This window comes from Pogoniulus pusillus, chromosome 15 (assembly GCF_015220805.1).
Source record: "Pogoniulus pusillus isolate bPogPus1 chromosome 15, bPogPus1.pri, whole genome shotgun sequence".
Classification (NCBI taxonomy): domain Eukaryota; kingdom Metazoa; phylum Chordata; class Aves; order Piciformes; family Lybiidae; genus Pogoniulus; species Pogoniulus pusillus.
The window spans coordinates 9,413,929-9,441,772 of NC_087278.1; the positions used below are offsets into that span (position 1 = coordinate 9,413,929).

At 53.4% G+C, this 27,844-nt stretch overlaps 2 protein-coding genes across 6 annotated transcripts; one reads left to right on the plus strand and one right to left on the minus strand.

Annotated features, from left to right (window-relative positions):
- Positions 1 to 407: 407 nt before the first annotated feature.
- Positions 408 to 11,169, minus strand: GGA1 (golgi associated, gamma adaptin ear containing, ARF binding protein 1). The gene is made up of 17 exons (XM_064155292.1): positions 11,017 to 11,169; positions 10,328 to 10,412; positions 9,957 to 10,032; positions 9,297 to 9,395; positions 7,937 to 8,060; positions 7,377 to 7,477; positions 6,309 to 6,389; positions 5,777 to 5,914; positions 5,553 to 5,634; positions 5,036 to 5,143; positions 4,596 to 4,751; positions 3,814 to 3,878; positions 3,495 to 3,673; positions 3,111 to 3,388; positions 2,751 to 2,920; positions 2,397 to 2,507; positions 408 to 2,238 (listed from the first exon to the last, which is right to left on the minus strand). Exons 1-17 carry the CDS (start codon positions 11,045 to 11,047, stop codon positions 2,128 to 2,130), a joined length of 1,995 nt encoding a protein of 664 aa, XP_064011362.1. The 5' UTR covers positions 11,048 to 11,169; the 3' UTR covers positions 408 to 2,127.
- Positions 11,170 to 11,693: 524 nt separating this feature from the next.
- LGALS2 (galectin 2) lies at positions 11,694 to 27,551 on the plus strand. Of its 5 annotated transcripts, XM_064155296.1 has the most exons (6): positions 17,815 to 17,888; positions 18,579 to 18,680; positions 18,890 to 19,027; positions 25,817 to 25,899; positions 26,190 to 26,349; positions 27,367 to 27,551. In XM_064155296.1, the coding sequence occupies exons 4-6, from the start codon at positions 25,844 to 25,846 to the stop codon at positions 27,511 to 27,513; spliced, it is 363 nt and encodes a 120-aa protein (XP_064011366.1). In that variant the 5' UTR covers positions 17,815 to 17,888; positions 18,579 to 18,680; positions 18,890 to 19,027; positions 25,817 to 25,843; the 3' UTR covers positions 27,514 to 27,551. The 5 variants fall into 5 exon arrangements, with proteins under 5 accessions (XP_064011367.1, XP_064011365.1, XP_064011368.1 ...); XM_064155297.1 differs by lacking the exons at positions 17,815 to 17,888; positions 18,579 to 18,680 and adding an exon at positions 11,694 to 12,051; XM_064155295.1 differs by lacking the exons at positions 17,815 to 17,888; positions 18,579 to 18,680 and adding an exon at positions 11,734 to 13,102.
- Positions 27,552 to 27,844: the final 293 nt, after the last annotated feature.

Sequence of the window (27,844 nt, forward strand, 5' to 3'; positions counted from 1 at the left end):
CCCAGCAGCAAAGCTGCCCCACAGAGCCACTTCCGAGGCAGCCCTGGGGAAGGGGAGGAAGTGTGGTTAAAAGCAGTGGTGAAGCTGCAAACAGCCCTGCAGGGCACAAAATAAAGCTCACACCTTGCTCCCTGAAACACTGACCCCTGCCCACTTCCTCCCCCGGGGAGGGAGGAAGTGGGCTGCAATCAGCTCCCAGGCTGGAAGGGACTCTGCTCTCAAACAGGAATTGAGAGCAGCTGGGGGACTTCCACCGTGGCCTCCTCTTGCTCATGGGAGAGGTGAAATCTCCCTAGCATGGCCTCAGCTGTCTCTGGGATGAGTTACAGGATTGCAGGGGCAATGGGACTTGAGCTGCAAATGGTGAGGGGAAATGCCTTCCTTGTCAGAGAAGCAGAGGGAGAGGCTCAGGAAAGACCTCTTTATTTCCCATAAATACAGCAGGTCGGTCGCGCCGGGCGTTTCACTCTAAATGTTTGTTTTCTTCCATTTACAGAACTTTGCACTGAAAATATATACATAAGTCTGTTCAAGAACCAAACAAGATCTGCAAAGAAAAAAACCCATACAAAACCCTGAAGAGAGACCAGAAAGGGAAGTAAGACACAGCAGAACCCCACCATAAAGACCTTGCTTCCCCCTCTCCTCTAGCGCTTGCTCTGAGACACCTCTCACCAACACCTCACCTTCACTGTCCCCAAGCCACAAGTGCAAGGCACAACCACTCACCCTACATCGTGCACAGGCCTCCTCCTACATCTGACAAGCTGGTGCCAGGCACAGCTTGCTCCTGCCTTTAAGACCAGGCCCTCTTAAACTATCTTGGGGCAGAAAGTGGCTCCCGTGGTTGCAAGTCCCATGGAGATGGGAATGCTTGGAACACGCCACCTCCAGTCTCTTCCATGCCTGCAGATCCTCAATCTTATGTCACAGTGATCAGGCAGCCGTGGGACAAGCCCCCTCCCCACCGCAGGGAGCCAGGCCTGCCCACAGGCTGCGGGCAAAGGTGCACAAGGCACAGCTGTACCGGCCCCCGGTACTGCCCCGGTGCAGAGTTGAGCTCCAGTGCAGAGTTGAGTGGTGCCCTCTGGTGATGAGCTGGGCTCCAGCCTCTCCACAACTGCCAGCCTGCCACTGAACCCCAGCTAGAGGACACTGAAAAGTCCACCACCCCGCTAAGCTCTCAGCCCAGACAGGAATGAAGACCACATCTTGTGCTGCTTCCCTCCTGTCTGGCAAGAGGCTGTGTGGAGATTCCCTCCAACTCCAGCATGTCCCTCTCCGGGCTGGCACACAGAACAATGTCCAGTGCCAGTTCCCAAAGCTTGCTGTGGCAGATAAAGCAAATGGGAAACACGTGGGCTTTCTTGCTGTGGGGGTTGAGTGCCCAGGGGCTCCAGCTAAAGGGAACAGAAAAGCACAGAACAACACATTCCCAGTCCCCAGGCTCCCACCCCAAGGCCCATCTCTCACCAACAGCTCTGATGGCAGCTGGAAGGAGTGGGATATGGGAAGATCTCTCCCCTGATCCCCTTCCAAAGCAAGGGTAGCTGCCTCCTCTCTGCTGCTGGAAGGACACCCAGTCTCTGCCCAGGCTCGTTCCACGCCAACTTCAATGCAGTCTCACTAGATGGGGAACAACTGGCGCCCAGCTCTAGTGAGGAGGCAAGGGGGCAAGAGAGAGCACCACAGAGCATGAAGCAGCTGAAAGTCTGGGAGGCATGAAGGGGACAGATAAGGAAAAAGATCTTCCTTTGCTAGGACTTGCCCTAGGCTGAGGCTGTTAAAACTCTCCATTCCTTGTTCCCCACTGCACCTAGGGGGAAAGCAGGGTTAGAAGAGAAACTGGACAGACTGGGGAGGGAGCAATACTTTTGAAAAGCAGGGAAGGCAACTGTTCATCCACACAAAGCTTTACACTCCACTCCTAGTCTTGTGGGATGAACATCTCCTGGCATCTCTGCTCTCCTACTTGAGGCATGCTCCCTTTGGCCCTTGCCCGGCCATCTGGAGATTACAGCGTGAGCAGCAGCCCCCATCCCGCCCTCCCCATCTTCTCAGGCTGCTCCAGCCCCACAGGGCTGGCTTCCCAAGGACTCTGCACTGTAGTGTCTGCAACGTGCAGCCCTAGAGATTTCCCCAGGACTCTGGTGGGGGGAACTGGTCCACATCCCCCATTTCATTATAGGTTTGCTCTCCCATGGTGAAGGTCAGCTTGTATCGTAGCCTCACTTTCTCCTGGAGACAGGGAAGAAAGGATAAGTAGTCAGAAGGTGCATGGGGTTAAAAGTCCTGAAGCACAAACCATTCATGTCTCCAGGAAGCTGCAGAGAGCTCCCTCTGTGTAACCTGTCTTGCCCACACAGCAAGACCAGCCCCAGCAATGTTGCTGTTACCTTCTGTGGGTTAGCAAGCAGAAGGACTTGTGTGATGGCACTAGGGTGGACAATGGGGTTGAACGCTGGCAGCTCCGTGCCTGAGGGAGGCTGTAGTTTGACCTTCATCACCTAGGGAAAGAGAAGAGCACCCCACACTCCTGAGAGAACCCTGGCAGTAAGAGGCCCTGCTCTCATATCCAGGGAGCTTCCACTGTCTAGGCAGAGTAAAACACTGTGGTGGTTCCTACTCTTCTGAAGGCAACTTGACTCACTCTCAGCCCCACTGAGTTCTCTGCACCTCCACCCACCCTCCCCGTGTTTTCTGCACACTTTGGCCCAGGCTGGGGAGCTCAGCCCCAGCAGCTGCCTCACCTTGGGGACGGCAGACTGAAAGACGATGTTGCGGATGGGCTGCGGGGCTGTGCTGAGCATAGAGATCACCACCACCAGCACGTCAGGCCGCTCGGGCAGGGCGTCCTTAGCGAAGTGGAAGAGGACACGGAAGCCATGTTGATCATACACTGTCACAGGAAGGATGCTGCCTGTGGGGAAGGTGGGAACAGGCAGCAGTCATCCAGGAGCAAACTGGCCTTGCAGCAACCTCTCCCCATCACCCAAACTCCGTATGTGTGGCAAAATCCAACAAGCAAGACATTTCCTTGCATTCTTCCCTTCCACGTGCACATGGTTTACTTCTCCCCAAGCTTGCCCCCATCTTTCACCCTGGCTCACTGGGTTTGATTGACTCCAGAGGCACAGTGACATTGGCCAGCGAGATCTCCTGTAGCAGCGTGGTGGCAGGAGGCTGTGGTGGGACTGCAGGACTTGCTGCTGCTGTGGTGGCAGCTTTTGGAAGCGTAGCAGGGGCAGGCAGCTCCGAGTTCAGTGTTGGGTTAGAGGAAACACTCTGTGGCACAGGCGGAGCGCTGGGATTGTTGACTGTGCTGCCAGAGCTGCTTCTGTTCTGGAGATCCCTCAGGGTAAGCCGTGGGGGTGGCTGCTGCTTCTCCCTGGAGAGAGAGAGCAAGGAGTGGAAAAGAGTTGTGAAATGTCATGTCCAGCACCCCTGAAACAGAAAGGATAGGAGAGATGAGGTACTGCACTACCCCTGCTTACCATCGCATTTGTTGAGACTCTGGAGGCAAAGACTGTTGCAGCAGAGTTTTGCCGAGGAGGTCCAGGTCATCCAGGCCACTGGTGGAAGAAGAAGGTTTGGGGGAGGATGTGCCAGCATCTGCTTTGACTGGTGGTGTTGCTGTGATAGGGGCAATACTGAGATCGTTGCTGTCTGATGACTGTAAAAAAAAAGAGTGAACAGGAGAGCTCCCTAAGCAGGGTCACACTCAGCACCAACCAGGTGGGATGTTACCCCACCTATGCCATGTGTTGCTTTCACCACCCTCCCCACCCTCTGCCCTAGCTCCCAGCACCTTACCTGGAAGCTGTTCCAGACACTGCTGTCACCAGCTTGGGTGGGATGTGGCGCTGGGTCATTCAGGCCTGCCGGGGGCAAAAGCAAATGTGAAGCTTAGGTATCAGGAAGGTAAGAGCATTAAATGGGGCTTGACCAAGAAACAGGACAGAACTACCAATGTGGTTTCCATCTCCAGATCCCATCCTTGCATGAGAGAGAGCTGAAAGTGTGACTTTTTTCTGCCCACAGAGGCTCATTTGCAGTCTACAACTGGCAGACAATACTGGGCTGACAAGCCTGGCTGGGCTGACCAGACTGCCAGCTTCATGCTGCTGTACTCAAAGCACCTATCCTATGTTGCAAAAGCAGGACTCTAGAGCCTTCTAGGATTGGCACCTCACAAGCTTTCCAAGTGAAGAGTTCTAGAACTCCCATGCATCTGTTGTCAGTTCATGACTTCAACTGCAAGGAGTAACCATGAGGAACTGGGGGAGATGCAGCACAGTGATCCCATCTGGGGCTGGCCATTGCATCACTCTTGATTTACCTGCCAGGTCACTTTTACCAGAGCAAATCAGAGGGCACATCCCTGCAGGATCTCTGATTAGACTGGGAAACATCACAGGACTCAACTCAGAATCATAGCAGGGTCTTCCCCTTTTTCCTCACACTAAGTGAAGGACACCTCATGGTCTTCCAACTATTCACCTTTCCCTTGTTCATCTTCCTGCTGTAAAGAGAGCTATCCACACACTGTTGTGAGTCAAGGAGAGTATGAAGAGCTTTCATTCTTGATTTCTCACCTAAAGACATCAGTTCATCATCCAGCAAGGAGACAGAGCCAGCCTGGTCAGGAATGGGGACTGCTGCGCCACCTGAAAGGGTGGGCAAGGCTGGGTAAGAAGGGCCTGCTGCTGGAAGATCCAGGCCTGAGAGATCCAGAAGTGCTGAGGTGCTCCCTGCAAAGAAGAAACAAGCTGAGAGAGAAACCTTACCCAGTCCTTATCCAGGGTGCTGAGACCAGTTTCCATCCTTCCTCACATCTGTAAGAAGGAGCTCCCACTCTGCTCTCCCTTCAGTCATCAGTTGTCTCCACAGACTGTTTCCTCATCTCACCAGCCCCACCCTGACCTCCTGCAATTTTCACCTTTCCACTTCTCTCAGTTTTCTCTTTCACTGCAGGAAGCCAGCAATAGGGTCCCTTTGCTGGACCTTCCTGTCCTGGTTTGCCAAGTCTCCTCACCTCGAAGCGGGCCAGCCACCATCTCCCCATTGATCTCTTCTCCCCGTACAAGCTGCTTGTAGAGATTGATCACCTGTGTCAGATTGTCATTGGCTTGCAGGATCTCCGCTGAAAGGGAATAGGTGAGGGGCTTGAAAATCACGAGGAAACAAAGAAATGGCTTTTATACCCCAGCTCTTTGAAAGCAGGAGGCCCAAGAAGCTGGTAACAGCCCCCTGCTGACAGCATTTTGGCAGTTGTGGTGGCAGACTGCATCAGGGCACATTTGACACCTCCATGGCAGTCTCAGCAGGACAGGCTCAAGCCTCATTCCTACGGGGCAGTGGAGGAAGCCTGCCTCACTGCAACTGCTGCCACCTGCCCTCACCTAGTGCCAAGCCACAGACAAACCCTTGGCAAGCAGCCACCCAAGCAGAGCAGTGGCTGCCGACAAATGCCATGCCATGAGTAGGCTGGAGACAAGCTCCAAGAACATGACTGGGAAAGGGATAGGATGAGAAAGGTCAGATATGCTTACCTAGAGCTTCATCATTGTCTTCTGTGTCACTGGCAAGCCGGAAGAGCATGGGCCTCATGCGCTCGCAGCGCTGATAGAGCTCCTGAGGGAAGAGCAGAAAGGGGTGCTGAGGCCAGCAGCAGGATGCTCAGCTTGGGGGGCAAACAGGCAAGAGGAACTTAGGAGGAAAAGCATGACTCATCCCTGCTAAGCTCAGAGTGGGTGCTGGGATGACCTTTCCTCACCTTCATTAGGTCCTCATTGCTTTCTGTTGTCTCCCCCTTGCTGTAGTTTGTCACCATCTCTGTCAGTAGCCTCACATTGTTGTTCACCTCCTCAATGGCATTAACCCTCTTGGAGATCTTCTCCATGCGCTTCTGGTCCTGGAGAGGAAGAATATGTGGAAGCATGTCCTTGCTCTGGCCTGCAACTTGGAGAGGAGGAAGGCTAGGCCAGCCAACACACAACTCTTTTGCCCTCTAAACAGCTCCCGTTCCAGGGGAAAAAAAAAACAAAACAAACAGATCACTTCTGGGCCAGTGCCTGCCAAATAGGGATGGAATTGATGCAGACCTAGGGCAGCAGCAGGGCTTGGGCCACAGAAAGTGCCCAGAGAAATCCCTCCAAGTAGGCAAGGGATGGCAAAAAAAGCTGCAAAACTTTGAGCAGAAGCTTTACACAGTATGTCTGTGTGAAGACAGAGAGCTGCTACTCCCTTGGTGTCAATCACTGTCACCCAGACTATCATCCCTCAGCTCCCCTTTTCCCCAGCCACACCTCCTGAACCATCTCCTTGATGAGCTTGTTGGCAGCCCGGAGGTCCTCGGGATGGGAACTCTTCAGGAGACGAGCCAGTATCTGCAAAAGAGAAGGCACCTCTGAGCCCACCCTGAGGGGTGGCAACTGGAATCACTTGCAACACTAGAGCCAGTAGGTAGCCCTTCCTCAGACCTCTTTTGGCAGAGGCAAGGACAATGCCAATTGTTTGAAAACCCAGTCATGAGACCTCGTGGGCTATTAGAGACCAGGGAGAGAAAAACAACTGGTTCTCCTTTGCCCATTGTGGTTCTGGTTATGCAAGCTGGGTCTTTCCCTGAAGATCCCCTGCATTTAAAACCTGCTTCTGCCTGCCCCTTACACACCATGGAGACCCTGGAGCACAGCAGCACTAGTACTGAGAAGCCTGCTTTATGCAGGAATTGTCATGACATTGTAATGGGGTCGGTGACGAGGCCCAATGGACACCAAAGAATCCTCATTTGCACAGCGTGACCCTTGGAGGCAGAAGACATCCCCAGCAGCACACTGGCATCCCAGCTCTGCTGCACAGCTACAGTCAGAGGAGCCCAACACCTGTCTCAGTGCCTCAGCACTGCTAATGCAGAGGTTTGTCTGGGTGCTGACACACTTCTGCTAGAAAAACAATACAGGATTGGTCCATGAGGCTCTGAGTAGTTGGGCAGTAAGCAGACTGCAGTGCTGAGGGTGGGGACGAGATAACACCAGCAGCACCTGGGACTGGGATTTAAACCTCATGGCCAGATAACTCTGAAGCCTGGGGCTTGTGAGCAAATCCCTCAGAACCTGCTGGGCTAAGTCAGCATTCCCTTCTTTTTACTGTCTTGCAGCTAAGCGCTCCAAAGGTCAAACAGACCCACACACCCCACCTCTGGCTGTTTCCTTTCTCATGGTTTTGGAGTGGGCCCTCAGCATTCCTGTGATGAATTTTGTGAAGCACAGTATGTGGAGCAGGAGCCTTGCCTCTTTCTGGATATGCAGCTCAGGGGGCTGATGGTGCTGGAAGATGCTGCCTGCTGTCTCTCTCCTTGCACAGAGAGCCCTTACCTTGGATTTCTCTTCGTCATCAAAGATGATGTTCTTGGGCCGGGGGGGAGGTGGTGGAAAAGGAGCATCATCAGGCAGTTTTGGGTCACACTTCACAATCCCTGCAGTGGACAGCAGTGGAGAGGTCAGGAGGACTGACCCACTGGAGGACAGCACTGCCCCTTAGATCTTCCTTAACAGTTCACCAAACCCAGCTGGTACCAGATGCTCCAGATCCTGGATTGTGTTTCCATGGAACAGCTGCCCTCCACTCCCCACAACTATCCTCTCAGGAACACCCAATATCAACTGCCAAAACACTCAGAGCCCTTCAGCCCCAGACCTTTCCAGTGCCCTATCTCCTGCACAAGAAAGCAGATGTCCTCTCCATCCCATCAAACAACTCAGAGACAGCAACTCCCTCTGACCAGCTAGGAGCCCCAGGGCACCTGCTCCTGGTGCTGAGCCAGATGGATGGATGCACTGGGCCTGGGCCCAGGCCAGGGAAAGTGTGTTTTAGATTCTGTCCAGGGAGAGTAAACCATCCATCCACCCTACTCTTCCAGAACACTACCTCTCACCTTGTTTCTTCAGCATCTGGTAGGCTTCTGAGATCTTCACCTCATGAGGCAGCCCTAATGTCCAGCTGTACATCAGCTCCAGGATCTTTGACTTCACTTTCTCAGGTGTCCGGCTGCCAAGATACTGAGGGAAGAGAGAAGAGGAGGTTTGAACTTGATCTGAGATGCTGCAAGTCTTGCATGTTCCTCTCCTCCCCTCCCCCAGGAGAAGTTGGAGTGTTCCCAATGGCAAAAGGAGGAGAAAAGAGGAAGCAAGCAGGAAAGCTCATAAGGCCCTTGCAACATGTCCTAGGCTGTCCTTGGATTCAATCACAGGAAACACAGGAGGTGGGAGAAGTGCTGCACCAGCAGCCCCTCAGCAACACACAGGGACAGGTGGGCAGGCTCAGGAAGGTTTCTGTTGCCTTGTGAAGGAAAGGGTACTGCTAACAGAAGCTGCTCAGGAACAAGGGGACAGTAGGGCTGGAAGAAGAAGGACTGTGGGTTACAGTCCCTGGGGCAGGGCTAAGCCCTCTTAAGGGCACTCTCCAACACAAGTGCCTGGCATCCTTCAGAGCTAGGTGAGCCCCATATGACCAGCATCCAGTGGTGAGATGTCTCCTCTTGCCAAGCAATCATCCTTCACCCTTCTCCTGTAGGTCTGCTGAGAGCAGTGGTGTTAGAAACAGCGCATGTGCCACCAGAGGCTTAGGACAGAGAAAATTCTCTAGGGCACCTAGCAAGGGGACTTCAGGATGCTACTGTCACTGTCCCTGGCCATTCATCACCATAGGTCACAAGCTGTGACTGGCAGATGAAGGTTTTCCTTAGTCATATGCAGTCTGTTCTCTTAACTCTGCACTGGCTGGTCTTAGCTGCCTTCACTGAATAGGAGGGCACACACAGGCTGTTCTCCTGCAGAAACAGCAGCACCAGCAGAGCAGAAGGTAATGACTTGGTGCTTCAGATGGGCTTGCCAGAGCGCCACTGACCAGGCCTGGGCTTGTCCTCTTGAGAGTGTCTCAACAAGGCTGGGACACCCCAGAGAGACACGGTCACAATGTCAAAGCTGGGCAAAGTTCCTGAGCACATGTAGCACAGACAGAGCCCGGGAAAGATGCAGGGAAGGTGACTCCAGGCACGCACAATTAGTCTCAGAAGAGCTGGTTGCATCATGTCTGCTGTCCCTCAGCTTCCTGCATCAAAAATCAGCCTGGAGCAGAGGGGTGAAAACTCACCTTCCCTCTACAAAACTGACCAGGGAGCAAGCACTGTTTCCCCATGTCCCAGAAGTGTCTGATCTTGCTCAGCCACCACTTCTACCCAAAGCCCTCCTGCCATCAGGCTCGAGTCCCCTCCAACATGATGTCCAGAGACCCACCTTGGGTGACACCACTTTGATGAGCTCATTAAGGAAACGAAACTTGCCCACTTCATCATGGAAACGTTTGCCACAACTCTTCATGCAGGACTCCAGCACCTGGGGAGAGAGCATGGGGTCAGCTCTCTTCTGCTCCCCACTCACCAGGCACAGAGTCTGTGCCTATCCTCAGAGCAGTGTGGAGAGACACCTCCTTCTCTTTCAGCTGGCCAAATCCACTCCCAAAGGGAAGCAAGATTTTCCTTTCTGGGGTCAGTTTTTGTAGAGGTGGCTCAGCAGCCTCAGAGGATTCACAAACACTGGGCTTTCACACAGTGTGATCCACAACACAACCGAGAACTGCAAAATTGCTTAGGTTTGAAAAGACCTTTAAGATTATTGAGCCCAACCATTAACCCAATAGTACCAAGCTCACCACAAAAAACAACCTGAAAACCTTCCTACTAACTGGTTATGATGCTTCACAGAAACAAGACCTTTCCTACCAGTCACCTCTTCTCTCCTGTGGAACCATCTTCGGTCCCTCTCCCACCCAAGAGCCCAGGTGCTCCAGGGCTTTCTCAGTGGGAATTCAAAGCTTCCCATGCTCCTCCAGTCAAACTGGAGCAACTTCACACCCTGGTTCTCCATCTAGCTCTACCAGCCTGCAGATGCCCTTACCGTGAGGGCCTGGATAGCTTCCCATTCCTGTGGAGATTGGATCTTGTGGGCAAGCAGTCGGGTAGCAAGTGGAGGACTGGATGGAGAGGAAAAAAAAGGTAGCTGGTTATTGATGAAGAGCTTGGTACCTGTGTTCCTATCTAGGAAGCCAGGGTTGAATAGCATATTGCAAGTTTAAAGCACTGATAAGGCACCAAGACTCCTCAAAACCCTGGAGGAATCTTCTCCAGGGACGCTCCTCTCACTCTGACTTGGAGGAACTTTGTGCCTATTCAGCTCTTGGGACAGCCCCCCGTAAATTTTACTAGGTTGGGAATCATAACCCAGGCCTATTGATCCAGAGCAGCCTGGGGGAAGGATGAATTACTTACCCCTCCAACTCCTTATTGAGCTGCTCACAGAAAGCATTGATGCCATCCCAGTCCAGGTCCTTGTTCAGGGGGTTTGTTGCTTTGTCTGTGTGAGAAGCGGAAAATGAGACAAATTTCCAGGCTCCCACGCTGTAGAGGTGAGAGACAAGGCTGCTGCACCCTCCTCCCTGCCCAGCTCCACCAGGTGCACCGGCAGCGGCTGGCATGGAAGGAAAACCACACTCGCACCCACTGGCGCCATGCCGTAGAAGCCCTGCGCACAAACTCTGCCCCCGTCTCCCTGCCTCCTGCACACGCTGACCCATCGTCGCTGCTCGATGGCCGCCAACACCCTCCCGGCCCCACGCTCAGCTTGCAGCGTCTCACCTGCAAGCTCCCGGCGCTTCTACAGCCATGGCCACGGCCACCTTCCTCCTCACGCGTGCCCCCAGCCCCCCCATTTCCCGGAGCCGGCCTCTCCACGCACCCACCCTGACACTTCGCTACGTGTGACCCCCACACTCTCCTCACACGCCGCGTCAGCGCCCGCCCTGCCCTCACACGCTAGTACCCCCGCTAAACACCCGCACCCCTCACTTCCCGCCCCCCCCCCGCCAAGCGGCCGCGGCGGCTGAGCCTCTCCGGCAGCGCGGCCGGGCCAGGCCGGGCCGTGTCACAGAGAAGGGGAGGCTGGTCTGGGCCGCACTCACTGATGCGCGCCTCCAGCGTCTCGGGCTCCATGGCGGAGGGTCTCGGGCCCCTCCCGTCTTCCCTGTTGCCGGCTCCTCAGCGGGGCAGCGCCGCTGCGCCGCCGCCCAGCCGCCCGGCCCGGGGCCGCCGAGCCATCGAGAGCGCACGGAACCGTCTAGAGTGCCGCTCCGCCGGCTTCATCATAGAGAGGCGGAAGCCGAAGGCACAGAGCGCCGCCCCGCTGCCAGCGCGCCCCCTGCCGAAGCGCACCCACCATCCATCATAGAGTTCCCCTCGCCGGGGAAAGAAAGGCGCGGGGGGGGGGGGGAAGGAAGCGGAAGGCCTCCAGGAGAAGGGCATGGAGGGCGAGTAGGGGCAGGGCGAGGCAGAGCGCAGCGCCGGAACCGGCGGGCCCGGCCCCTCCCGGGAGCACCCGCGCACTGGCAGTGATGCCATTCCGGTGCGAGGGCCGGGCACTCCCGCCGCTCCGGGTGGCGGCGTGCCCTTTGAAAGGACACGGTGCCGGTGCGAGGGCCGGGCACTCCCGCCGCTCCGGGTGGCGGCGTGCCCTTTGAAAGGACACGGTGCCGGTGCGAGGGCCGGGCACTCCCGCCGCTCCGGGTGGCGGCGTGCCCTTTGAGGGACACGGTCCCGCAGCTCGGGCTCATGCGCGCTGCGCGCCCGCCCGGCCCGGGGCAGGGCGAGCTGAGTCGGCGTGCCATGGCTGGGCCCTCGCAGCAGTGCAAGCGGTGCCGCTGGGAGACGGTGCTTTAGGAGACAGCACAAACAGCAGGCAGGCAGCTGCCGTGCCCCGCTCGGAACGGGCTTTAAATAGCTGCTGGCCTTCCGCTGGCAGGGCCTGACCCGGCCGCCTCCCGCTTGGCTGAGCGGCGGAGGGGGCGGGAGGTTGGTGAAGCCCTGGCAGTAAAAAGCTCTGGTCAGTTTTTCCTTGCAGCCTTGGTAATCCAGGCCGGCTCTAACTGTGTCACTTCATCCCGTTTGTGTTCTCTGTGCTGCAGTGGTCTCGGGAGGAGCAGTGTCTCCGTGTCCCGGCGGTGGGTAATGGCTTTTGTTGTTGCGGGATTTTTTTCCCTCTCTTTTAAAATAGTGGTGGTAAGTGCCAGCTCAGTGACCTTTGGGGAGCATGGACCTCCACTTGCTTGAAGAGTCCCTGCTGTGGTGCGTCAGTGCTGGTGCTTAAAGTTGCCCGCTGGCCCTGCTTGAGCCTCCTGCGATAAGAGGGGAGTATGATGCAGCCTGTTCAGCCTTGAAGCATCTAATCCTGGAGACAGACGTCTGAGTCACAGCGGTGCTGTGCTGCGTTACTCATTTACAGTGCTAATCCTGCAGACGGCAGGCGAGGGAGCTGCCTGCGTGTCGCACACCTAATGTCTTTTCCTTATGGATAGCCATTGTTTTTGGGGGAATTTTTTTGCCATTAAAAAGTACCTTTTGGCACCTGAATGCAGTTCTTTATTTAACTGTCACTGCCTTGCATCACAAAACCTTTTTTAAGTGCCTTTCACAGAAAATTGCCACATCCTTCCCTCTGCTGTGTTCAGGCACGTTTTACTTGGGTTATTTTAATCTTATGAGTCAACCCTCCCTGTCACTGCTACCCCTTTGATTTTTTTGTTCTGAGAATCTTTAAATCATATTTAAGAGACTGAGGCCTAGATACTGCTTTTCTGGGTTGTGTACAGTCTGTGCAGAAGGCTTGCACCCATTCCCTCCATTCCACGAAGCGATTTCTCTGAAGGAGTGGGTTTGCAGATGGGTGTATCGTGGCCCCTTTTTGCTCGGGTTTCGGTCCTTTTGAGTCTCAAGGTCGTTTATTTTCCTGTCTTTGGCAACACCCAGTGGTTAGCAAGTCTATGATGAATGGAAGGCTGCACCTCTTTTCAGCTGGCTGCAAACAATGGCGAGTGAACTCATGCATAGCAGTTGTGTCAGCAGCTGCCTTTTGAACCTGCTTTTATTTCTCACAGATTTAGGAGTCTCTGCCCCCTTGGACTACATCTGCTTTCCATCTAATAAGGATGCTAAGTGCAGCAGAGAAGAGATCCTGTCTGAGTTTTGCTCCCTGTAACAATGGCTTGACGTGATGTGAGGAAAATTCTTTTTCCTGTCTCTTGATTTGTTTTCAGTGGCAACTGGAATCCCAAACTAGGTTTGGTTGGAGTGAAACGCTCCATGTTGTAATTAACGCTGTTCCAGAGCGAAAGTACTGGGACTATAATTAGCTCGTAGCCAGTCGCAGAGGAAAGTGATTAGGCACAAGCTGGAGGCCTGGGTAGCTGGCGTGGGACAAAAGGAAACTCGTGCTGGCAGAGGGGAGCAGGATCCCGGTTTGGCAGGCCCCGCGGAAGGCTGTCCCGCAGAGGGCAGCAGCAGTCAGGAGAGCTCCTGCCTGATAACCTGGGCTCAGCAAATGCTTTTGGTTCCATCCATTAGGTCATCTTCAGCCAGGCAGAACCACCCCGTTGCCCTTGCTCTGTCCCAGCATTTGTTTGGTTTCTCTGCCTTGTGTGTTTATGCAAACCCTGCAGCGTTTTTCAGATGTGCTCGTGTCTGGCAGTGAGAGCTTTTCTGTGATTCTTCCTGGGTTGTTGGCTCTGGCCTGTGACGTGAGGATCCCTTTCCCCTGTCATACTCCCTTTTCCTTGGCAAAGCATTCTGCTGGAGACCTTTCACTTTCCTGAAGCTGTGGTCTTTTGTTCACTTGTTTTCCTGCTCTGGCTGACTGCAGCAGCCAGTTCCTGGTGTTCTGGCTTGGTTTTACCTCTGCTGCTTTCTCTTGGAACAGGGTTGACAGCAGCTTTCCTGGCATCACCTCAGACCATGCATCTCTTACACAATCCCCTGGCTTTGCAGCCCCACCATTCCCTGACCTTGGCTAATCTGCTTCCTTTTGCAATACTTCTAAGCACCTTTCCCAGTGGAGGGTTGCAATTACAGAGGCAAGTATAGAGTTGCATACTTCTCTGGAGGGAGGAGAGCAGGTTTGAGCTCCTTTAATCTAATAGGAAATGTCTCCTTCCCTTTCATATGCAGCACTTTCTTGTGGTGTGCAGTTATCCACCAGGATTGCTCCCTTCCATTTCTTTCAGTGTTTCACTTTTCACAGTGGGAAGACCTGTCCCTAGTGATCAAAGGCATCCCTCTGCAGCTACAGAATGAGGAAACAGGATGCTGAATAAGGGGTCAGATCTCTGCAATTAAGGGTGTCTCAGAACAAGACTGAATGGAACACACAGCTATGCTTGCTGCCTCAGTTTCCCTGGTCACTAGTGTGGGAGTAATTATACTTGCATCCTATGGGGAGTTGCCTTGACCTCTGTATACCAAATTTCTTTTCCACTTTGGTTCTGTCATTAGCTCAGTGAGAGAAGCAAATACCAGTTGGGGTGAGCTGTGTAGCTTGCTGCTTCCTTCTGTTAGAGCCCACCTTCCAGACTGGGTAACTCAAGGACTGTCTTGTTCCCTCAGCTGAGCAGGCTGCAGTGCCCTCCTGGCCAGTGTAGGGAGTGGCAGTGCCTTGTTGCCCCAGAGGAAAGTTCACCAGTGTTTGATGTTGGTGATAGTGTCTTCCCAAGGGAGTCTGAGAAAGTCAGAGGATGCTCTGAGAACACAGGAAGGCTCTTGCTGCTGAGGAACAGTACCTGCAGCAGGCAAAGATGAAAGAAAAGTGACAGGACAGAAGCCCTAGTCACAGCTATGGCTTAGGGGCTGATAGGTTATGTATCTGGGTGAGCCAAAACCAGATCAGGGAGAGGAGGAGCTGTCAGGTTGGAGTGGGCAGCTTAAATTTATAGGGCTGCAGCGAGCATCAAAGGCCCTGGCCCGCAAGGGGGAGCCTGGATGAAGTAATTCTCGGCACAGCTAACGAGATCAGCGCCAGGCTGGCACAGATCCACTGCCGATAAAGGACACTCGGGGTTCAGGTGCTGAGAGAGGCACTCGACAAGGGGAGCAGATCCACCCCTTCTTGCTCTGACCTGCCGCGTTCTCGCCAACAAAGGGAAGTGGCATCGTTAGAAAGTGCGACTGTGGGCAAAAATGGCTCAGGAGCCTGGACTTTGCCGAGCTACAGTCTGGCTCTCAAGAACAGCAGGAGGGAAATGCAGGAGAAAAATCCTATTGCAAAGGCATTTTTCACAGGCATCCAAGCATGATCTGAGCAGAGATCAGTGACATGAAAGTAGGCCTCCTGGAGCAAAGCGGGGGGCCCAGCTGTGGCAGATTCCCCCCGGCTGGGTGCTGAGCGCATCCCCGCATTGCGGCGGCGAAGCCCTTGCCGGGGACGCCGAGCAGCGGCGGGAGCCCGGGACGCGGCCGTGCGCAGCCTCCGGTGGCAGCGCTGAGTGCGCAGCTCTGCGCTCCGCAGCTGGAGCAGGTTTGGCGGCTGCTGAGCTTGAGTGGTGGGGTTTGGCCTGGGCTTGAAGATCCCCTATCGCCAGCGACCCTGCTTTGAATGCAGCTGCCTCAGCGCTGGCCTGTGAAATGGCAGCAGGAGGCAGCCTGGCTGCTCAGCCTCCCTCCCTTGGCACCGCGGCCGTCTTCAGCCTTGCTTTTGGCAGCAGTGAGGAGCAGCAGGGCGGAGTGAACTCGGCACTGGGGCATAGCAGACGTGGGGTTAAGAATAAAGAGAAAGCTGTGACCTAGGAGGAGGAGGAGAATAAAGAGAAAGCTATGACCTAGGAGGAGGAGGGAGACACAAAGTCTGCGTATGCAGATTTCCCGAGGGTGGACCTGGCCTTCTGTAGGCTCCGTTCTGGTCCCTCCAGCTGCTTTTGTCGTCGTAGGTGCAACAGGAGCAGGGCCAGGCCCGAGTGCAGCCTCAGGATGATGGGTCACGTTGCATGGTTGTTAGCATCCTCCCTGCTGTGGTTTTGGGCTGTGCCAATAGCACAGCAGCTACCAGAGCCACAGTGCCCAGGCATGGCTGGGAGACAGGGTGGGCTGGGGACTGTTCTCAACAAAGCCTTGGTGTCACCGAGTGTTTAACCCTCAGCGTGGGAGCTGTGACCTGCGCCTTAGTTTGGTGACTGAGTGAAAATTCCTACTCTCTGTAAGCCCAGGTCCCTCTGAAGGCAGGCTTCTGAAGTGCAGTCTGCTGCACCCTGCGAGTTTATCCCCTCATTTTCCACCTTTTCCCTCTCCCAAGATGGGAAATGTCATGCAGCAGGTTGTAGGTGAGTGTGTGGGATGGGAATGTGTGTGCCAGACTGAAACTGGGAATCATCCTGCCTGCTGGGCATGGCTGAACAGGGGGTTGTGACTCAGTGTCCTGCACTCTGTGCAGTGGCTCACTGCCCGGGTTTGACCTGCTTTGTGAGGTGGGGGAGAGGCTGTGAGGAAATGTCACCCGAGTGCATAAGGTCATGGTGGTGCGAGGGCCAGCTCCTGGCAGCAGTGGATCAGGCAGGCCTGGGCACACAGACACATTGTGCCCTGGCTCTCCTGCTTTGGGCAGGCAGAATGAGGAGCCCATCATGTTACTCATGGAGCACATAGTTCTACAAGGCCTTTCCATGCACACACACTTTGTCCAAACTAGATCAGGTTTGGGAAGTCACTTGGAGAACAAGACAGAGGCAGAACTCATGTGTCCTCAGTTTATTGTGCTGCTGATAGGTGAGTGCCCTGGTCAGGAGAAGGATTAGAATCATAGAATCAACCAGGTTGGAAGAGACCTCCAAGATCATCCAGTCCAACCTAGCACCCAGCCCTATCCAGTCAACCAGACCATGGCACTAAGTGCCTTATCCAGTCTTCAGACCTCTGCCTTGTCTCTGCCTGGAAGGGCTGTGTACAAGTGGCATGCTGCTGTTCCACTCAGCCCAGTGGGCATCTCAAAGGCAGTGTCCACATTCTGGGTCTCACCACAACCGTATTGCACCTTTGCTGACTTAGATTTGTAGCCCAAGTCCTCCTCCTCTTTCCACCTCCCTCTGTGCACAAAGTAGCTCTGCATCTTGAGTAGCTGCTCTCCTCATAGCAGCCCTCTGGCTGAATTTTGGGAGGAGGAAGCATGCTGGAGTCAATGTGATTGAGAGCAGTAATGTGGCAGCCTGGCTTAAGAGCAGGCTTGGAGACCTCTCCCCTCCAGCTATCCTCTAGCTGCCCTGCTATGCCTACAGCTGGCCACTCACTTGCTGGTATCCAGAGCAAGCACTAGTCACTTCTCAGCTCATCCTGAGCTGGGTCCCTGGGGAGCTGTGCCTCTGCTGGAGCTGTTCAGGAAAGATTCCCACCCCTTTCCTGATGCGACTGAGTAATAGAGACGTTCCTCAGAGAGAGTGTCGTAAGGAGTGCTACGTGCACGTTGAGGACCAGAGAGCAGGTCTCCACTGGCTTTTCCCTGCTGTTGTGCAGCAGATGTTGATGCATGTCCCATCTTGACAGAAGAGATAAGCTATCTGTGAGTGGCTGGGAACTCGCCTGGCAGTTGCAGCCAGCAGACCTCCTTGCATTGTTCTTATCAGATCTCCTGCTTTGGCAAGTTTGTTTGTTGGATGGACACGCGCTGGGGGCTGTTCAGTCTGGGATGTGATAAGATTTGTCTGGTGTGAGTTGTGTTCAAAGCAGTTAGTTTGTAATACTCTTTTCCCCTCTTGGGAGTGAGTGTTCTTCATCTAGGAAGCTGACTGCCATCAAAATTAGGTGCCTGCTTTGCTGCTGTGGGGATCTCAGGATGGGGGAATCTTATGAAGAAACCTCTGGACAGCCAGAGAGAGAGCCAGGTTCTGGCCCAAGTATGTTGCCAGTAGTGGAGAAAATAAGGACAGCAAGAAGAGGCACAAACTGGATGGAAGGAAAGGAGAGCCAGAGACAACAAACAGCCTTGTATGCCTGCTGTGAATGCAAAATAAGCATCTGCTGTGGTCAGGTGAGGGCTTATGTACTACTGACTATGCGGGATGGGTCAGAAGCAGGAGTACAGGCTCCCAGGAGCAGGTCCAGAGAAGGGACAGGATACTCATATGGACTGGTAGACAAAATAGGATGTCCTCAAATTCATGAAGTTTTCCTTAGTGCCAAGTATAGTGCTGGAAAGGGAGATGGGGTGTCCCAGCAGGGCAAAGCAGCTGCTGACCTGCATGCTCCCTGTGATACCATGTGGAGATGAATTACCTCTGGGCAGTACTATGAACAAGCAGGTTCAGGTGCTGCCTTTGAAAGCTGCTTCACCTGATGGCAACTCAAAGCAAGGCTGTTGCGGTAGCTCCTCATTGGGAAGCAGGGGAAAGTAATTTAGCACTCCTTGTGCCAATGAGAGTTGGGACTTCCTCTGCACTTTGATTGTCCTTGGAGCTCCTGCTCAGCTCAGGCTCAGCACTTTTCTCTGTGGGTGCCCTGGAGGTCCATGGATCCCCTGGAAGAGGGGAGGAGAGGATCAGGGAGAGTCAGTTTTGTGGACCTGGTCTTTTCTTAGGTCTCTTTCAGATGCCTGCAGCTCCCTCCTTAGATGCCCATTTCCAGCACAGAGTCAGTCATTTGGGGTTTTGGATCCCCTTTTTCTTGGCAGCTTTTCTTTCCCAATTCCATCTGGTTTGGTTTTTACCATTTCATTTTGCAGGGCCATCAAAGGGAGTTTGTTAAAGCTGCTTTTGGAGCAACAGATAGTTTTGACTTGACAACCCCTTCCTCGGTGGACCTCAACCACTGCCTCATATCCAGGGTGGGTCTCAAAGCTGATGGGTGGTAAGGTGGCTTGCTGCTTCCCGATGGCACTGGGGGATATTTGGCTTTAGTGACGTGAGCATGGGAGGAGAGGCCCTTTTTTTCCCTGGTTCTCCTTCTCTCCAGCCCATGAGCTGTTAATTCTTGTGGCTTTTCAAAACTTGCTATTTCTCCCCTAGCACTTCTTTCTCTTTCTGTTTTTTCCAGTGGATGAGCCACCCTTGGCACCACGCCTTGTGCCTGTGACTCGGATGGATTCTGCTTGTCTGAAGGATTTCTGCAAGTCCTCAGAGTTGTCCAACCCGCCTGGGCTCAACACTGGAGCCCGTGAGAAACACATTCAAAGTGAGTCAGGCAGTGCCAGCAGCCTTGTTCACAGAATCAGAGAGTAAACCAGCTTGGAAAGGACCTTTGAGAGCATCGAGTCCAACCTATCACCCAACAGCTTCTAATTAACTAAATCATGGCACTAAATGCCTCATCCAGCCTCTTTTTGAACACCTCCAAGGGTGGTGTTCTCCCTGTGCAGGATGGACATGGGGGCTTGACAGTCACTCTCTGCATGCCCTTGTCCTGTGGGGCTGAATCTGAGGTGGCTGCTCGGAGCTCAATGGATGGAGGTCCCCATGGACCTTTTGTGTATGGCTCAAGGCTGCATTTCTGTTTCGCTGCTTCGAGTTCCAGCCAGCTGGCCTTGTGCTGTCTTTGTTGTGAGAAGTGGTTCTCTTCAAGTCAGGGGAGCTGGGCTTGGGGCATCTCAAAAGTCCCCTGGCTTCCACTGTTGGAAGCCATCTGTTCCTTTTGAACGCTTCTGGGTTTCAGACTTAATTTTAGTCACCCAAGGGCTTGTGTTTTTCAGAGGCACTGCATGGCTTAGTACCTTTTGCTGATGCATGGTGTGGAGGGAGATCAGCATCTCTGATAATAGAGCTACAGGAACCAAGGGAGCTCAGCTTCCTTTTAGCTTCTAGGACAAGTTTGCCAAGCTGGACCTTTTGGCTTTATTTATTTATTTAATATCTATCCATAGGAACGTTAAGATGAGAACCCAAGCCAGAAGGGAGCTTTTTGGAGGCACACTTCAGTATTTGTGCCTCAGTTTTCCCATGTCCAAAATGAGGGGGCTGCCATCTTTCCTAATCAACAGTCAAGGAAAGCTGTTGGAGGTCTGGTTGATTGGCCAGGGCTGGGTGATAGGTTGGACTGGATGATCTTGGAGATCTCTTCCAACTGTAATTCTACGATCATAATCTTTTGATGCAAGATGCAAGTGTAGCATGAGACCTCACGAAGCTGGTCCCTAGTGGAAAGCTCTTCAGGAGATCCTTTCCCCACTAAGCTAACAGTATCTTGTCTAGCAAGTCTGGGTAAAGCTGGGAGATCACAAAAGTCTGAGGCAGGGACTCTCTCGGCCGCCAGCCTTCTATGCATCTTCACTTTGACAGCAGGGAAGCTTTCAATACAAGGACATTTTTATCTCCAGGCATGTTTTTCAAAGTCCTTCCCACAACCCACATTCCTGGCATGCCCCCATGAGGGAAAGAATTAGAGAAATGAAGGCTGGAAACGGAACTGGGTGGCATGCAATCAGTCCTCTGGCCTCCTTTCCCCACTCTGCTGCTTCAGGTCCTTCTCCTGCCCCTTGGGCAAGCTGAGAACCTATAAGCCATGACCAGGTGGCTGCTTGAGTTGATGAAATACCCCTAATGCCTGGTGAGCCAGCTCCCATGTGTCTGAGCCATCTTCCTCCCCTCCCTGTGCACAATCCATGGCACACAAAAGTGTTGCTGCAGACGTCAGAGCTGCCAGAGATGTCCCCTGCAAAGGTGCAAGGACATAACTTGGCCCTGGGGATGGAAACCATCCATCAGAGTGCAGTTGAGCTCCCTATGAAGATGAGAGATGCCAGTCACTATAACACCATCACCTTTCTGACAGGACAGGGAGAGAAAGGAAGTCTGAAGCTACATCTCTCCCCTATGCTTTGGATTTACTCAACTGGCCCTGAAGTGAGGTTTTCCCACACTGTCACTCTCCATTTAGCTTCATCCATTCTCCTCTTTATTTCTCACATCCTAGGGAAGGGAAAGTGCACCCTACAGATGATGGGAGCTGGTGCTAGTGGAGAGGCCAGTGCAGGGTAATGGCCTCTAATCCCTTGCCCTATGTTCAGGGCATGGATGCTACTTCTGTACTTCCCACAGGTGCTCTGGATGACACATGCTCAGGTTGTTGGGGTGGGAGGGCTGGCAGAAGATTCACTTCCAGTCCTTTGCCCCTTCCCATTTTAGTTGATCTGAAGGTGGAGACTTCAGTGCCTTCTTTAGAGGAGCCATCCTGCCCTGGTTAATCTCTTAGGTAGGAGCACCAGTTTCCTTGTGCCTTGGCTGCTTCTGCATCTCCTGGACAATCCTCTCCTGTACACACCCTCCAGATCCACAGACCTGCTTATCCAGTCTCCTGCTTACCTCAGTGTTTGACTGAGGTAAGTACTTTTTGTTCTCTCAGTCCTCCTCCGTTAGGAAGCTGGCTGGCTTTCAGAGCTTAGCCATCAGCTGGGTGAAGGTTGCAGCACAACCTGCTGAAAGGCAAACCAGTGCCTCTCAAACAAAGGGCAAACTGTTTCTGTCAAACCTATCCACGATTTTTTGTGACTGGCATGAGGAGGGCTGAGCAGCTCCATCAGAACAGGACCCTACTTTCTTCTTGGTCCTATCCTGAGCCATGGCCTCTGAAAATCCAGAGCTGAGCTGCTTGAAATCCACCCCAAGCCCTCTAAGGCAGGGAGCATTCCCACTTCGGCCTCATGAAGGGGGAAACTGAGTCAGAAACATGGCAGCTGCTGGGAGGATCTGCAGCCAGGGCCCAGATGAGGCTGGAGAACATGGTTTAAATCAGGTCACTGCTCCAGATTGATTGTGTGGGGGTTTCTTTTTTTTCTTCACTCCCGCACCGAAATCCTTCCCCAGAGGCTATTCAAGGAAATAAATAGCCAGTGGAAAGGGACAATAGCTTGCTGTGGAGTACAAATTATATGAAGCAGTAGGAAATAATAGCAGAGTGAGCAGCTGCTGCTCTGAGAAAGAATGCATGGTTGCTCTCTCTGTCTCCCTTTGCCTTGAGCAGACTGCAGTGCCTTGTCCACAGCACAAGCTCCCACGTGCCTGGAGTACAAAATGGGACAGGCACCTTTCCCCTCCTCCAGTGCCAAAACAGACCACAACCTTGGGGTGCTAAGGGAATCTCTTGTCTCATCTCACAAGGCTTGGACCGAGACGTTCCCACAGCCAGCATGGCTACCTCCCATTCCCTTCTCTCCCTCTTTCCTTCTGGACTGAGCATCATGTCTGGTGAAGACCCACGTCACTCCTGCAAGGAACTCTTTGTAGCTCATGATGTCTAGAAGGGATGCATTAGCTGCTCTCTCCTCCAAGCCCCTTTCCTCAAAACACCATTGAGAGGGATAGAGGAGACCATTTTGGTGTGCTGGGGTGGGGGCTGGGGGCTTCCCCCCCGCCACAAAAGGTCCTGAGAAACCTCTTGCCCCTAGGGAAGTTGGGCTACCCTGCCTGGGAAGTGAGGAAGCCTGTGGTTTTCCTCAGGGCTTCACACCTGGCTGGCTTCTCTCCTGCCCAAGTAGGAAAACAAAATAAATACTGCTGCCAGCAACGATGCTGCCAAGGCTCTTGGCAGCCTGCTGGGGAGGGTGGCATTCTCTGCTCTCAACAGCCATTTGGGTGCCCTGTGGTGGCCCTAGGCTATGGTACATGAGATTCTGCTGTCCAGAGCACTTTGAGGGTCCTGAGATCTCCCCAGGACCAGCAAGAAGGCTAGAAAGGATGGTAAGCCCCAAAACTTACCTTATGGGACCTCTGCAAATGGAGCTGACATTTCACAGGGTGAAAGCTCTCTGCAGAGGACCTGCTCTGCTGCTCTTCTGGTTGAAAGCAAATGTTGCTGCCTTGGTCTCTTGCCTCCTTAAAATGAGATGAGTTTTGGTTCTGTTTTCTGCATGCAGAATTGCAGGCCTGTCTGCTCCCTGCTGGGAGCTTGCTTTGCCCTCAGGTTGGGCATGACCCCCACCCTCATGCCCGTGACTGCTTGTCAGGTTTCTGCTGTCCCAAGGCACCCTCTTGGAGTGTAGCAAAGCTTCCTCTGGTGTGAACATAGACAACCCACACCAGTACAGGCCAGCTGTCCTCCAGCCTGATTGAACACCTCTGTGGGACTCTGGAGAGGCACTTTCAAGCAGGTACCCTGTTAAAGGACCATGACTCTCAGGGCTAAGCATTCCTAGATCCCTTGCTTCTGGCTGCCAGCTTCCACAACCATTGCTTATAATGTTCCTCACTCCACAGACCCTCCACCTCCTTTGCAGATGCCCTTCAGCCGGATTTCCTCTTTCTTTGGGATTTATGTTCTCATCATATCACTGTTTCCCCAGGCTTGCTGCTTTGCAGTGTCTGCAGGGAAGCATCAACCTGCCCCTTTCACCTTCCTTTCATCATCCCTATCACCACCTCCAATTGCACTGGAGAATTTCAGCTCTTCTGGGGGTCCCTAAAGTCTCAGCCCCTTCCTGCATGGACAGCACATCCCCTGCATGAGAGAGGCCATCTGCACAAGACTGCTTTCTGGCCCTGTAGAGGCTCAGCTCTGCAGACAAAGGAAGTCGCCAGCGCTGGCAGAGTTGCTGCCTGGCTTCCCACTATTGTTCCCAGTGGCAAATAAAAGGGGGGTGAACGCCCCTGCTGAGCACTGCAGGAGGGGGGTTAGCTTTCTGATAACATCTCAGGGCCTCTCTCCAAGCCCTGAGGAGGCTCGTGCCGCTTTCCTGCCCGTCCCCCTGCCTGCATCTTCTTGCATCCCTGGCACTTGTGGCTCTGCACATAACTCTCTGGCACCTTCACATCCCTCAGGCAATGCTGCCATCCCTCCTGGGCAGCCTTATGCTGTGCCAGTGGGATGAGTGGGTAAATCCCAGTGAGAGCACCGTTTCTCTCTAGTCCCTGGGAAGTAGGGGGAGGCTCCTCTACATTGCTCGCCCAGGACCTGGCTCTTATTTCTGCCACAACATTTCCTGTGTCACCTTAGCCAGCCACGTGGGACAGGGTTTTTCTGACCAAGTTTAGAGTGTGTCTTGGGATGTATCCTCTTGAACCTTAGAAGTGTTTGTCTTTCCCTGCTGGCTTAGAGTAAGTTCAGATAACTAACCTTGATGGTGGTTGTGCAACCAGTATTTCTGTACTGCCCTTGTCCCTGCAACGTGAGTTGCTGAAAAGAAACCTTCCAGAGCCAGAGGGAGGATCTGATATTTTGAGAGGGAGACTCGGGACTTGAGTGCACCCTCAGCCAGTCGGCAGGTGACACCAAGCTGAGTGGTGTGGTTGAGACACCCGAGGGACAGGATGCTATGCAGGGGGACCAGCACAAGCTGGAGAAGTGGGCCTGAGTGAAGCTCTTGAGCTCAAGTGCAAGGTTCTTCACTGGGTCTGGGCAACACCTAATATCAATAAAGGGGTTGAAAGCAGCCCTGTGGAGAAGGACTTGGGGCTACTGGTGGATGAAAAGCTGAAGATGAGCTGACAGTGTGCACTTGCAGCCCAGAAGGCTCACTCTATCCTGGGCTGCATCAACAGAATCTTGGCCAGCAGGTTGAGGGAGGTGGTTCTGCCCCTCAACACTGCTCTAGTCAGACCTCACCTGGAGTACTGTGTCCAATTATGGGGTTCTCAGCACAAGAAAGACATGGACCTATTGGAGTGAGTCCAGAGGAGGGACACAAAGATGATCAGAGAGCTGAAACACTCTTCCTGGAGTCTGACAAAACACCACTGATTTATTCAACCAAACCTGGGACAAGTTATATTAACTTGTAGCTTTTATCTGAGAAGAAGGCAGCAGAGTGATGTTTCACTGTGAGGACAACATTGCCGTGTCTCAGGGTTAAGGAGGATGGGGCCATTGAACCTGGTGCACAGCTCCTTAAGCTAAAAGGTTTGGATCTTGATCAACCTTAGGAGGCTGCAGAGAGCTCCCAAGTTTTGCTGGGGCTGAATGTAGAGCTACCAGAAGAGGGGGAGCTGGGGTGCCACTAGTAGCATTCCTGCAAAGGGCTGGTGGTGTAGAGGGAATGTGTTGACTGCCCTTTCCTCTCTGAATCCCCTGGAGCCCTTCCTCAATGTCCCATGGGCAGGGATGGTGGTGCCTGTTTAGTTGTGCTGGTGTGGATTTTTGGGGCTGCCCCTGTCACAGAAGGAAGGAGCTGGGGTGTTTCTTTCGGCTGAGTCATTGCCCTTGGTGAAGAAGTGAACACAGTGATCATGCCTACATAGCCAGCTGGGAAGGTGCTTGCCCTGTGTGTGGTGGCTGGACTAGCACCCCTTAAGGCTGTGTGTGGTGGTCTCTCCGCTGGGAGCCCACTAGGGAGGCTGGGAATTGGTTAAATCTCCCAAAGTCCCTACTGAGGAGTGTAGATAGGGAAGCTCTTTCTCCAGATCAAAGTCTCTTGGCTTAGTACCAGTTGGTGAGGCCTTGCAGAGGTGGGGGGGCTGTTAATGTGTAAGCCACACGGAAGTCTAGGGGTGTAAGATTCACTGTGAGAAGCACTTCTGAGCCAAAGTGCTGGTGGCTCCCTGCCTGGTTACTCAGCACTCTGAGGAAGATGGCTGTAAGGGCTGCTGCTTCTGTCCTCTGTTACTCAAGGTGCCCAGCTCAGCAAGGCTGAGTGAGGGACTGGCAAGCTACAGCCACCTCTCTCCTTGCCCCTTGCATTTCTTGGGCTGCGAGTGATGCTGGCCACCAAACCCTGTGTTGTGGCCGTCTGCTTTAGCCCTCTTGGCATCTCTGCTGTTGTGCTCTGCTTTTCTTCTGCTGGGGACAAGCCTATTCTATCTTCCCTCTCTCTGATGTCTTTTCTTGCCTGCTGGCTTCACTCATCCCACTCCTCTCTCACTGAAAAGCCCATGCATGACCTTCAGCATGGAGGGGTTTTGGCTGTGAGAGGAAACCCATCTGAGAGCAGTAGATGTTCTCCTAGCTGGGGCACCTTCTCCAAGCAATGCCCTCTCATCTGTGGTGGCAGGAGAGGAAGGGCTGAAGGAGTCCCACAGACTGTTTTTCCCTCTGCCCTAGGTAAAACTTGAGATCGTTAACCTGGGTATGAAGACTGGGGACACCCTGAAAGTCAAGGGCAAGATCTCTGATGATGAAGATGGGTAAGTACAAAGAGACCACCTTGACTTGCCACAGGTGAAGGTAGGCTGCAGAGGGAGGTGGTTTTCCAAGATCAGCAGGCACAAAAAGCATGAGCACAGCTTAGTGTTAGGGAAGCCTCGGTGCCACCACTGTGGAGCTCCTCCAGTTCCTGGCCAGAAAGGGAAAACAGGAAGCACTGAGCACCTGCAGTGCTAATGGAGGAACTGGGTGCAGGGCTGTGTGTTGGATCTCAAGTCTGCTAAGACCCTGTCCTGCCTGTGCAGCTAACCTTCCTCCTGTTCACCCACAGCTTCAGCATCAATCTTGGCTACAGCTCCTCAGACTTGGCACTCCACTTCAATCCCCGCTTCAACGAGTCTGTCATCGTCTGCAACTCCAGGTGCTCCAACACCTGGCAGACAGAGCATCGTGATGACCACCTCTGTTTCTCCAAGGGCTCCACTGTCAAGGTGAGATGCCAGCGTGGAATTGTGGGGGATGTGTGAGGTGGGAGAAGCCCCTGGATAGATTCTTGTCCCTAATCCTCCCGGTCCCATCCAGTGTCTCCTACTCCCTGCCAACAGCTCCACGTCCTCTGAGACTTTGGTCCTGATTGCCGTTTCCACTCCTCCTTCAAAACCCAGTGCTTCCTCTGGGAGCTTTGTGTAAGCCCTGTCTGTCTCAGGCTTTAAGTGCTTCCTGTGCCTATACCTGCTCAGCAGGTGAGTGCAGCAGAAGCACGTATGAAGGTAAAAGGGGTCTGCAAGAGCCGGGATCTTGCTGCTTTCTACTTCCTCTGCCTAATTTCCTCCTGTGCAAATGCAGGCTTTAAGGCAACCCAGAATTTGGAGCAGTGTCCAAGAACCTCTCTCTCAGCTTGTCCATCCCTACTACTCCTGGAATCAATGCTGCCATTCTGTCCTTCCTCTCCGCCTGCCAGGGATGCTGTCCTACTTGCTCTCTCCCCCTGCTGATGTCCGGAGATGTTAACAGGAGCAGTTCTGTTGCTGTGGAGAGGAAGCCTGTTTCCTCAGTCATGGCTGGCTTTTGGGGAAGGGGTGGCAAGGTGATGGCAAGGCAGGGAACAGTCTCTTAAATCTGCAGTGACAAATGCTGCGTTCTCGTCCTCTCTGTGTGTGTTTGTCATTGAAGTTCCTTTTTCCAGGTGAGCTGCTGAGGGCACTGGGTGCCAGGTTTATTTTGCCCTGCTCAGACCAGGTCTAAGCTGTGTGCCATTCAAAGACACACTTGAGTTTAACTGCTTTGAGTAAACAATCTGAGTAGCTGAAAGCCCTAGGAGAGATCCTGTCACCAGATCATGGTCTAGATACCAGCTCAGACTCTTGATATCAACTGCTCATTTCCTGCATCTCCCTTAGCTCAACCCACTGCACCTTGCTTAAGGCTATAGGTGCCAGGTCTGGCCCTCACATCCTGATGTACTTCTTGCCCCAAATTCTTTCCCTTCCTCCCCTCTCTTCTCCTAGATTGCCATTAAAATGGAGGGAGACAAATTCGAAGTGAAACTACCAGATGGGCATGAAGTGGAGTTCCCCAACCGGCACAGCTATGACAAGATCAAGTACATGAGCATCAAGGGAGGCTTCAGGGTCACTTCCTTCAAGCTGGACTGATAGACACAATTCTCTAGCTCTAATAAAAACCCAACCAGAGAGAGACTTCTCGCTCTAAGTCGCTTTGGCTTCTGTGCGCTCTCCAGCTCCACGGTTGCGTGTGAGACACCAGCAGGAAAGGAGTCCTTCATAGATGAAAATAGCTCCAGGACCTTTCCAGGTCAGACCAGGATGTGGGGTTGAATAGATAGTAGGTAGGGCAAAGCAGTCTGTAGGTGGGGTCCAGGAGGAGGAAGACACTCTGTGATTGCTCAGGGAGTGGTTGTGTAATCCCTTCACAATGCACAATGTCTTCCTGCACTGGATTTTAAGGAAGGAGGGAGAGTAAGAA

Bases quoted from the DNA above. Each gene is read 5' to 3' on its own strand.
- LGALS2 (XM_064155294.1), top strand. The intron at 25,900-26,189 runs GTAAGTACAAAG...GTTCACCCACAG, and splicing joins ATCTCTGATGATGAAGATGG to CTTCAGCATCAATCTTGGCT. The intron at 26,350-27,366 runs GTGAGATGCCAG...CTCTTCTCCTAG, and splicing joins CCAAGGGCTCCACTGTCAAG to ATTGCCATTAAAATGGAGGG.
- GGA1 (XM_064155292.1), bottom strand. From the start codon at position 11,047: ATGGAGCCCGAGACGCTGGAGGCGCGCATCA. The intron at 8,061-9,296 runs GTGGGTCTCTGG...CTCTTCCCTCAG, and splicing joins TCAAAGTGGTGTCACCCAAG to TATCTTGGCAGCCGGACACC. The intron at 3,674-3,813 runs GTAAGGTGCTGG...TTTTTTTTACAG, and splicing joins GTGTCTGGAACAGCTTCCAG to TCATCAGACAGCAACGATCT.